General features: G+C 40.6%; 2 protein-coding genes across 3 annotated transcripts in view; one reads left to right on the forward strand and one right to left on the reverse strand.

Annotated features, from left to right (window-relative positions):
- The window catches only part of GABRB1 (gamma-aminobutyric acid type A receptor beta1 subunit), a 376,937-nt gene extending 371,671 nt beyond the window's left edge, over positions 1-5,266 (forward strand). Inside the window, exon 9 of the mRNA XM_003356910.5 lies at positions 1,066-5,266. Within this exon, the coding sequence (XP_003356958.4) occupies positions 1,066-1,410 (345 nt within the window). The 3' untranslated portion in view covers positions 1,411-5,266. The remainder of the gene's footprint in view (positions 1-1,065) is intronic.
- Positions 1-12,004, reverse strand: part of COMMD8 (COMM domain containing 8) — a 35,617-nt gene that overhangs the window by 4,977 nt on the left and 18,636 nt on the right. The window contains exon 5 of one of the 2 annotated variants that reach the window (XM_021100564.1): positions 6,915-6,968. The exons of the other annotated variant lie outside the window; for it this stretch is intronic. Within the exon in view, the coding sequence (XP_020956223.1) occupies positions 6,939-6,968 (30 nt within the window). The 3' untranslated portion in view covers positions 6,915-6,938. Of the gene's footprint in view, positions 1-6,914; positions 6,969-12,004 lie in introns of those variants that run through there. 2 annotated transcript variants of the gene reach the window in all.

The raw sequence follows: 12,004 nt of genomic DNA on the forward strand, positions 1-12,004 counted from the left end.
GCATAAAAAAAAAATCAAGAAACCTGGATAGGTATCACCAGAGTGGTAGAAGCAACAGTGAACAGTGGTGGAGACACAAAACTTAAAGTCTAGCCAGGGATATTCTTTTGACCCATGAATCCATCCCAACTTTTGGCAATTTGGCCTGAAGAAATAATTATGGATATGCACAAAGATTTAGCTAAAAGATCTTCTTTGTAGGTTTGTTATTTAATAGTGAAAAAAAAAAAAAAGCAAGCCTGAACATCTAGTACTCGATTGATTCAGTTATAGTTTATTCATTTAAGTTATGAATACATGATGTCACAGAGGACTATTTATTAACATGGAAAAATGATCAATCAAGCAATACTACTAACTGACAAAAGCTGATTGCAAAGCAAAATATACTAGGTGAGCCTGTGTTTGTAAGTATATACAAACAGAAAAAAGACTGGAGGTTTAACAAGATATTAGAAACAATGGACACTGAAGGTGAAATTATGACTTTTTACTTTTTTTGTTTCCTAATTGTTTCTAGTTTTGATTGTTTCTGTTTCACTTTTGTAATAAGCAAACAATTTTTGGTTATTACAAAATATATATATACATGTAATGTATATCCATAGATTCAAAAAATGATAGGTAGTAAAAACAAAATTATATAATTTTATATATTTATGATAAATATTATATGTAATATATATTCCACACACATAAACACACACAAAACAGCACTACACACACATATACATAGTGTTTAGTGAATGGAGATAAATGATGGATAGTTTAGATAATGATAAATGGATGGTAGATTAGATAGATGATGGATTAGATCATAGATAGTAATCACATTGATTGATAGATGATGGATTAGATGATAGATCAATGACAGATAGATATGATAGAGAGGATAGATAGATGATAGATGGATGGATAGATAGACAGACATCCAGGATGCACGCAAAGCTAGATGTCTAGCAAAACACTATGCAACGAGCCCCCCGCGGTATCCTCAGTTACAGGTTAACAGAAACGAGCTCAAGTCAGTTAAGTGGTGCCTGAGCCTGTCTTTTTATCCGTCAGGTCGACGCCCACGGCAACATTCTCCTCAGCACCCTGGAAATCAGGAACGAGACCAGCGGCTCGGAAGTACTCACTGGCGTGAGCGACCCCAAGGCCACCATGTACTCGTACGACAGCGCCAGCATCCAGTACCGCAAGCCCATGAGCAGCCGCGAGGCATACGGGCGGGCGCTGGACCGGCACGGCGCGCACAGCAAGGGGCGCATCCGCAGACGCGCGTCGCAGCTCAAAGTCAAAATCCCCGACTTGACTGATGTCAATTCCATAGACAAGTGGTCCCGAATGTTCTTCCCCATCACCTTTTCTCTTTTTAACGTCGTTTATTGGCTTTACTATGTACACTAAGGTCTGTCCCAGTGGTTCATAAATGACTACTTTCCTCTTCTCTTGGTTTTTAACCCCACAGGTCCCCCAGCAGCGATACTGCTGTGCTTTTTGAGGTAAGAGATTCAGCCATCCAATTGGTTTTAGGTCTTACATATCAATTTTATTACTGCACCATGTTTACTTCAAAAAAACAGAGAAAAAAACAAACAAAAAAAAACCTCTATTTTTTTCCAGTCTACTGTGGTCCAGGTTATCGGCTCTTTCAGAGCTCTGTTAATTGCCATGTTTACAAACACACACACACACACACACCACACACACACAACACACACACACACACATACACAAAGAAAGAAATTAGATAGGTAGCTCTTTAGCAGTTCTAGTTGCCCTGGATTTTATTGATTATTTTTTAAAGGAAAATGAAAAGAGGACTTAGCTCTCTGTGCACATTGCTTCCTGGTAAACTGTAACAATCTCATGCTGCCAAAAAAACAACACAATTTCCAGGATCTCAGAAGAAAAAAACAAAGCCATTGATAAGTTACAGATTTCCAGGAAGAAGGGAAAACAAAAAGGAGCCCAGAAAAGGGAGGAAGACGCCCCCTCCACCCTCAAGTTGCCCTAGGTCCACTGGAGAAGGGGTCCCAGCTCCGTGGAGGAAGAGGGAGAGACTGGAAGCACTGATCCAGGTTAGGCCAAACCAATCTGCCATCTTCACCTCACCATTAAGCTAGATATTCTTTTAAAAAATACATCTTTCTCAGACCTCCAGGTAGATTTAAAATCAACATTAGAATCCAACTTGGTAGCCATTGGGGCCATTTTTCTTTTCCTGTTAAGAATAAGGGGGGATGGGGGGGGACAGTGACCCTTTTTTAAACTCTTTCAAATGAGCAGCCCTGAACTTATTTCCTTAGCCTGGAATCACTTGATGCGGTGCCATGAAGCCATGGCATCACATTTCTCCAGCTTCTCCTTCAGAGAAATTGAGAGAAAGGGGGCTAGGGCGGGTAGGCTTTAAAGAAGGGGTTGGTAAGACATTTTTGCTTGAGAAAAATATTGCCCTTTCCGTAAGGAAGGCAAGATTTATGTGCTGTGAAAAGGGTGCCTGGGCAGTTACCTGAACTGCCAAATATTTAATCAATAGTATATATTTCTTAGCCTTCCAGAGAGCAGGATCAAACAGGACAAGCTGGTTGCATGGTGCTAGTTCCTCAGCTAGCGCTTTACGCAGCTGCTCTCTGAGCTCTGCATTCCAAAACATGCAATGAATGCTTCAGGAATTGCACATATACCCATTTGGTACCATTCTCCTTCAAGGCCAAATTTCTACTTTAAAGAAAATCTTCAAAAATAGCAAAACCACAGATAATGACAACAACAACATCAACATCACTGAGCCTTCAAATATTACAACAGCCCCTCAAGTACAGACCTTGTCTACAGTCATGACTGCTTCTGCCTTATCTCTGCTCATGAATTACTTTGCTCATCACAGAAGGAGCATCCCTCCGTAGCTCAACACACAATTCTAAACATATCCAACCCACTACAGTTGAGATTCATCTACTTCATGTCATGAAAGCCTTATTATTTGTGTGTGTTCAGCCTGAGAATATAAGAATTCTATATGTTCATTTGCAAGACTGACGGAAATCCATGTTGACCAACCATTTACAAAGGCGATTTGGGACCTGATCTATGGATGTGATAAAAGAGGTGAGGAAATAATAGGGATGATTACCTTGTTTGATAATCTGGCTTTCTCCCTAAGGCTGTGATGTGGGTCCATGTTTACAACAGCCTCAGCTGCTAGAGATTAGAATCTTAATTGAAAAGAGGAGGCTGAATTCTGCTGAGAAACCCAAGGAGAGGGAGGGTTGAGGTGTTCTTTTAGAAAGGGAGAGGAAAAGAGAATCCCAAAATAAATAAATGGATATGCTATAGATATTATATGTTTTATGAAATGCTAAATCAGAAACAAAGTATCTGTTAATCTATGTTTCATAACAAAACAGTTCTCTTTATTTACCTGTTTAGATCATTCTTCTTGGAAAAGATCGAGTAATTTATAGGGAGTTTCTGTTGTGGTTCAGTGGGTTAAGGATCCTGGTGTTGCCATGAGCTGTGGTGTGGGTCGCAGATGCAGCTTGGATGGGGTGTGGCTGTGGCTGTGGCTTAGGCTGGCAGCTGCATCTCTGATTTGACCCCTATATGCCACAGATGTGGCCATAAAAACGGGGGGGGGGGAGATTGAGTTATTTATAGTTTTATCATGATTATCTTGCCTTAAAAGTCTAAAGAATGTGATGCTTGTAATTTTAGATGTAAAGCATCTCTAAGAAAAAAAGAACATTTTGAATTCTTATATCTTAGCCTTTGTAAAATGTAAAACTAGTACCTGAATCTACCATCAGGCACAAAGTGGTGTCACTGCATGCCCTTTTGGATGTAGAAAGTCACAGCTAGCATTACACAAATCCTGTTAGGTAGCTCTGATTTTAGAGGCAACAGCAGTCAGGAAAATGGAAAAGCTGCCATATTTCCAGTTAATGACCTCCGTCCCCACTTCCTTCTTCTGGACACCTTCTAGCCAAATCCTCCCCTCCTTGGCCCCCACCCACTCTCTTTCCAGGCTGAAGAGTACACAGATCAAAACCCTTCCTTCTCTGCCTCTCTACCCTGTGTTGCCCAAATTGATGTACATAAAACATAAATGTTGTTAGACATTCTTAAGTGCCCTCCAACTGGTCCCCATTCCTGAAAAATTCACAGCATTCCATTAGAGAGGAGTTACTTTTTAACCATTATTGGGTTGTTTTCTTTTAGCGATGAAAATAGCCATAATCTCCTGCATTACCGAAGTGGCAGCAGAGGCTAAAACTTGCTCAGACACACTCTCTTATGCCACAGTCATGTCCAGGGGACCCCATGTTCACAGTTCATAATCTGTGATGTAAATTGTGTCTCAGACTTACCCTGTGTAGACCCAGCAGAAATCCCATCATTCATCAGACAATAACTACACATGCATTCCTACCAGTCATGTTTCTTGACTTAAAATATCAGGGGTAACACGTGCATTCCACTTACCAGCTTTGTGAGGCAAAACCCAGGTGAAAGACACATCTTTGGTTTGAATTATCCAGGATTGTTGCCTCAATCCTCTCCATTGCCAAATAGAAACAGCAGACTGGTTGTGAATTCTGCTGACTAAATGATAGGTGTTTTCATATATATCATTTTTATCGTGCATTACAATCAATGAAGGATCTTGAAGATGCAAAGAGAAAATGTGGTGCAGAGAATAAAGTTTGGTTTACAGATCCAAGGACAGGCATTCCTTAAACAAGCATTATGTACAATACACAGAACTGTGGACTAAATTCCATCTTTGTAAAACCGATGACTACTTTATATTCACTTCAGAAGGAGCTCCATCACAATTTGCCAAGTGAAACAAACAAACAAAAAGATCTATTTATAATGTTAGAAGGAAAAGACCTCCAAGATTTCTAATACGGACAATTTTGAATAGTATTTTACAAAGGATGATGTGCCACAGTTTTGTTCTGTTTTGTTTTTCCTAAACAAAGTGTAATCATATATTTATCCCCAGAGGGAGGGTAAAGGAATGTGTGAGGCTTTGTTCATGTGGGTTCAATCAGCAGTTACTGGGATGAGGAAGACAGAAAAACAATCAAAAATATCTGTTGCTTAAAAGTCAACACAGAGGTCAAGTTGTTAATGGAATGTAGAATATTATGTAAACTTCTTTGTAAATTCTGTACATAGTTCATTGAATCGTTCCCTGTTGTGTGGTGGTCTCAGCTTTGGGTGGATGTTTGAAAAATCTGAGCATTGTAAATAATGTAAGCTTCCAAGGCACTTGCTTTTATTCATGAAGTGAAATGACTAGTGATTTGGACCCAAACCAGACTCTTTTTTAGCTCTTGCTCTTTCTCTGCCATTTTCGTGTGTGCAGTTGTGTAATTCTGCCAGGTGTCTGTGATCACTGCCTCATGCCCCAACCCCTCTGAAAGGCACTGGAGCTGCCCAGAAGGCTGCACACCTGTGGGGCTCGGGATCAGCACACCAGCAGAGACAGGAACCTTAGCGTGATGCTTCTGGAACTGTTCCATGAAAAGTAGATGTGCTTTCATCACTCACTTGTGGCCACGCATATATTCAGAGACAGAATTATCCATGCTGTTGAGAGGGTCAGGAATGGAAGACATGATCAAAATCCACAGGTAATCCAAAGCTTCATTTGCACCAATAGCCTGAGCTTCTACGTTCTTTCCTTCCACAAGGTTTCCCACGACTTCTAACAAGAATAGAAATGGATGGATGGTTGATCAGGGTAAGCAAACAGTCAAATGGGCGAATGGTAGGAAGGAGAAAAGGAAGAGATAGCCTGTGACACTGATAACACCAACTGGCTGATTCATGCCTGAAAGATCCAGAGGTAACCATGCCACTGGTTTTGAAAGGTAAAAAGAAACATTGGTATAAACAGATTGGATCCTAAGTATTTTTCCACTGGAGGTCCGGGACGTGTTTGATATATGCTAGTTAAACTTAAAAGAGAATCTGGCAGTTAAACGCTCTTAAATATATTTCTTCCAAGTCCTAGTATTCTTGAAAGAGTCTTCAGAATGGTGGGGTATTATGCCATGAGATGTGTTTCCATGCAAACTGGCGGTCCCAGAAAGGGTGATGTATCCACAGAAATTCTGACTATCTAAACAAGTAGGGATACAGATTGGTTTCCCAGCAATATTTAGGAGTGAACAAGGTCTTTCTTGGAGGTAAGAACTCAGCAAGGCAGGGCTTTTCTTGCCAGCATTTTAACTGCCAGGAGAGTGCAGAGAGCCACCACTGTGAGACATTTTGGCTCCAAAACATGCCAATGAGGGTCCACCAGCAATTGAATAAGAAAAATGCCCTGTTGGAACTAACAAGATCAGTTTCTAGGTCCAGAGCACATTGTGTGCTTTTGCTTAAACCCTGCTTTTCTTGATAACTGAAATCAACTAAACCAACTTAACAATGAAAACTTCATTGTTAGAGGCTGCAGTTTCACAAACATTTGAAAGGAAATCCTTTTCAATAGAAGATTTGCAAACCAGAAAAGACTGACTTCCTGGAAGGATAAGCATAGTTTTGAGTTTGTTTTTATTTCTCCAAAGCAAGAATTTTCTTATTCAAACCAAAGAGGTCTAATGATTGGTGGTTTGGTTTGGTTTTTCCTACTTTGAATAGTCCTTGGTACACTGAGGAATAGGCAACCATTCCTGACAGGCCCCTCGATGCTTTGCCCATCCTGGAGCAACTGGCCCTCATTACCAAGGCTTCAGTAGGAATTTACTGTGGGAAAAGGGAGACTCTTTCTGAACCAGTTGGGAAAGAAAACCAATCTCAATAACATCTCTACCTGCATTTCCTGAAGACAATGGAAAAATAAATCAATAAAAACAAATCCATAAAACAGAGGCCAAATAACATTATGCAATTTACCTTCAGTCCACAGGATTACAGATTCACCAGCTTAAAACAGCCCCAGTTAGCAGCTAAGGACAAATAAGAGAAATCAGTGTTGTTGTCTGGGTCCTACTTCTCCCTGAATTTCCTTTTAAAGAAAAACAGGGAAGGGGGACCATTTTCCAATATAATTTTTATAGGTGTAATTATTAAAATATGTTCATGCATCTTGCAACTTCGCCAATGCAAAACAGATGACCTCGGGTGTGTCCATTCCTTCCTAGCACCATATGCCATCCTGCCTCGTGCCTTAAACCCAATGAAATCAATTCATTTATTTTTTCTTTCTCATCTCTAAACCTCATAAACTGTCTCGCCCATGAATAGCTGAAAGCTTAAGCTTCTTTGGACTCCTATTGTATATCTTCAACTGAATACACAAAACAACAAATTTTAATAATTTCTCCAAATACCTACTCCTCTTACCTTTAAAAGATCTTTAGTTTGTGTAGTCACAGTAGCCTCTTCTGAAATGCCTTGGGTTATTTTTCTTTTCTGCTTTTCTGTCCCTTGTATAGAGAGTACACGCTAACCTAAACCTTCTCTCTCCCAATCTAATTCAAAACAAAATGGAAATAAAAATCACTAGCTCAAACCTAGGATAATTACATTATCTACACCTAAGTTTGATGATAAGACCATCTCTTTACAGTATAGTTGTCGTGAACTCAAGCTGTATCGATCTTTTCATCACACTTATTCATACATGTCTTCAGTCTGAATTGTACACCACCTAAAAATCTATTATTATTCCTCCCAGAATGGCTTATCATCTACACAGCACACCTAGACTATCCTCTAGGAACTAGACCTGCTTCATCATCTCTGTATCTTATGTCTATTGCAGATTCACACCTCCATACATTATCCCACCTACTTCCTCTTGACCTTCTAGCAGGCATTAAATGTAGTAAATAATTGGGCAGGTCATAATGCGAACTGGCTAAATTTCCCCTTTAAAATCTGTAGAACATCTTTTTCCTCCAGGAAGCATTTTTTTTTATTTTTATTTTTTCATTATAGCTGGTTTACAGTGTCCGGTCAATTTTCGACTGTACAAGGAAGCATTTCCATATTTAGAGAACAGAAGATTCTCTAAATACACACCAAGCAATGTGTAGCTTAACCTTAAAAAGTTAACTATAAATGAGCCACATAGTTGGAAGAAGGGGACAATGGACAGAAGACACCCTGGAGTTAAGATTTCATGCCCTGGCTTCACTGCTGTCACTACCACTGCCCAGATGCGTGACTGTGGACACACTCCAAGATGACCTCCAAGTTCCCTTCCACAACTAAATTTCAAAGGGGATTTTAGAGGTGTTCATTTGTATAAGAGGCTAGCAGAAAGACAGAAGAGTCCTGTGCCCTCTCCTAACACAGCCCCACAAATTTGGTAATATCCCTTGTTGCCTGTCTTTGGGAGTAAGCTATCTGGTATAAAGTGAACTGAATTTATATTCCTCTTTAAAAAAACACACAGAAGGTAAATTTTCAGGCAAATGGCAAAAATATATATACTTTATGATTTTAGTCATGGTCTGCACTACAATAATTCCCTTTAAGAGCATTGGAGAGTCTTGGCTAACATAAATCAGCCTGGTCTCTATTTTCAGATCTCTGGAAAGACGTGGATCCCTTAGGCCATTCTATCTCAGTCAGGAATGGCCATGAAATGCCCCTCCTGAGTGGAAAAGCCAACTTTTAAGCAGCATCTGAGCAGAAATGCTGTTGCAGTGCCCTTCGGCGTTTCTTCCCATCTGAGATGCCATCACTGTCCTGTGTCCTGTAAGGGGAATAGCCCAGAGCATCAAGCTCTCCAGCAAGAAGCAGCCTCCCATCTATTGGAAAAGGTCTTTAGAACTTTGTTATCCACTCTCTCTGACCCACTTCTCCCACCTTCTTTCATCTCCTCCTTACCTGGTTAAATCTGCCAAATGTTTTCGGCACAGCTGTGACAAAACTGAAAGTTTACTGATTAAATTGTGATCAGGATTTCTAGCTCTGGACATTTTGGAAGCATGCATCCTCCCATTCCAGTCTCTGAACACCATCCCCAACACGATTCCTGCACCCAGATGTTCTCACTCTCTTTTTTAAAAAGATACCTTTCAACGCTAAACCTTCATGATTCCCCTGAGAACCCCTGACCATTCAGAATTGCTAGGACAGTGCCTAGAAATTCCTCCCTCCCATCATAGGCCAGTCTCGTTTTTGTAGAGTTAGCCTAATAGTCTGCCGTTCGACTTCACACGCCCCACAAAAACTTATGTACAGGTGTATTCATCACTCCTCTTAAGGTAGTGAGATAATAGTTTTCTTTTTCTGGTTTCTCACGCTTTTTGTCAAAAGATGGTTTCATATTTAATTTCATTGTTTTAAAAACAGAGGAGGCACTCCTAAATCTTCAAATTTGCACCACGTTGAAATTAGTACTTACTAATATGTATATTAATCAGGGCCCATTCAGGTGCAAGTAACCAAAAATACAACTAAAGTAACTTTCATAATCAAACTGTTATCTCATATATCAGTAACTTAGAAGTAGGGAAATTACTGGGTTAATTATTTCAAGAGTGCAATGATGTCATTCAGGACCCAGGTCCCTTCCCTAAGCATTTCTTTTTAACTCTGAAGGTTATCAGCACCCTGCTATGGTTGCAATGTGGCTATACTCACACACTGGTTATCAAGTGGAAGAAATAAGGAAAAGTCCTGCCTTGAGTTTCTTTCTAAAAGCAAGGAATTCTTTTCCCCCCAATTCCCCCAGCAGTCTTCTCTTTTGTCCCATTGGCCAGGGTTGGATTACACATCCATGCTTGAATCAGTCTCTGATAAAAGGAATGGAATTATCAAGATGGGTTTGCAACATTGACCACAGAGCTTTCCAATGCCTGGGGGGAAAGGGGGGACTGGGGGTGACATGTTAAAAGGGAGGGAAGAATGGCTTTTGGGTAGATATCCAATGATGACTGTCACACATTGGTCTAAGGCATCAGAAACACTTTTCCACACATAATTCCAGGATCTGACCTTCACTGCAAGCCTGTGAAGTTATGATGACAATACCAATATCTGGAAATAGAAGCTCAAATAGGTTAAAAATGATTTACCCAAGTTTGGATAATGAGTCAGTGATGGAGTCCACCACAGTCAATTCCAGTTTTTCTTGGCTGCAAAGGCAAAGCTTTGTCCCACTCTGCTACTCTGCCTGGATTTAATCTTTTTACCCTGAGGATCCAGGTACTGGGTAGTCCAAAGATGAGTGGAGCATAGGAGCTAAGAGAGTAATTTCCTCTCTCAACAGCTAGAAACTCTGCCCAGCAAATACTCTTGCACTTTCCTTTCTCCTTCTCCTCCATCCTCCCCCACCCAACACACAAGCCTCTCAGCCTTTTCTCTTTGGGGGAAAATGTAGAAAGAGCAGCCTATGCAAAAATAGCCTGCAGGGTGCCCCAGTCTGCCTGAGGTAATGCAAGTGTGTAATTATCAGGAGAGCCACTTTTCACTCTCAAAATTGTCCATTTAGGTAATAAATGACATAGTCATGCTAATTATGGGGACTCATAATTCCCATACCCGGAGCAGGGAAATGTTAAGAATATTAGCACCTTGGAGAAAATGTTTCGGTTCCCTAAGAATCATTTACTCATGATTGACCTCAGTCTTCGCCATCACACACACTCACTTTATTTCTCGTAGTTCCCCTCGCTCAGCTTCAGACAAGCTAATCCTCAGGCCTTCCCTACCCTTCCACTGCAGCAGCCACCTATCGTCCCTGAATGTTCTCCTTGCTGTGCTTGAATTCTGAGATTTTCTCTCCATTGCCCAGATCTGCCTCCTCCTAGTCCCTCCCTAATGCTGGAGTATGAATCAGGCCAACATCATCCAAAAAGCCATCATGAGCAACCGTCCCTCCTGTTCACTCTGCCTCCCTGCCTCCCTACTCAATCCTTCTGGCCATTTTGTCCAATAACAGTTATTTCATTTGTGTATTTTCCAGTAGCATAAGGTCCTTGGGGGCAAATGCCCCATTTTCTAGTTCTTTTGTATTGCTCCAAACATCTATTATTCTGTTCATGATAGACAGTCTGTACCTGTTGATTAAATAATCTATGTTGGTAAATGCAGCAATAGAGAAGCACATTTCCAAAACGGATGTAACTTCAGGATTATAGATACCTTGCAAGGCAGGTGTCCCCTCCCCCTCCCCCAAGTTATTTTAGTCCCATAGAGCCTATGTCTACGACCCTAAATGGATTTTTTTTTTTAATGCAGTCAGTCAAAGTTACAGTTGAACCCAGTTGTGCCAAGCGGTCATTGAGATTTTCTCCATTGCTTATGACTAAACAAACTGAATCCTAATACCACCATTCTAGATTCTGTCGGTCTAGCAGAATTGGACTTTGCATGCTAATTATTACTGCTTTTTATGGAAAAAGGAAATTTTTAATTTAAACTTTCATTTTCCCCTCATTTATTCAAGTTTGCCTTATTAAAAGCCTTTGAATCTAGATTCTACAGGGTGTTCACTCTTAAAGCTGGGACTACACTGCGTACTGAAACACTCCCATGTGAATTCTAAGAGAATCCTCCCAGAGAATACTGCACACCAAATTTCACATCTGCCAAGAAATAAACAAAGTTTAGAGCTATCTATGGCAGATGGGCAGTTCCTGACAATCACCTCTTAATGGGCAGTGAATAAAATAGATTGCATAAAATAGATGTACAAGGTTGCATTAAATAGATGTACAGAGGAGTTCCCGTTGTGGCTCAGCAGTAACAAACCCAATTAGTATCCATGAGGACTCGGGTTTGATCTCTGGGCCTCGATCAGTGGGTTAAGGATCCAACATTGCCATGAGCCGTGGTGTAGGTCACAGATGCAGCTCCTCTGATCCCACGTTGCTGTTGCTGTAGCTGTGGCACAGGCCAGCAGCTGCAGCTCTAATTTGACCTGGGAACTTCCATGTGCCACAGGTGCAGCCCTAAAAAACAAAAAGAAAAAAGAAAAAAAATACATGTACAGAGAAATACCTTTTCTTCTTCCCCCTCCCATTAA

The sequence above is a fragment of the Sus scrofa genome, chromosome 8 (assembly GCF_000003025.6).
Source record: "Sus scrofa isolate TJ Tabasco breed Duroc chromosome 8, Sscrofa11.1, whole genome shotgun sequence".
NCBI lineage: Eukaryota > Metazoa > Chordata > Mammalia > Artiodactyla > Suidae > Sus > Sus scrofa.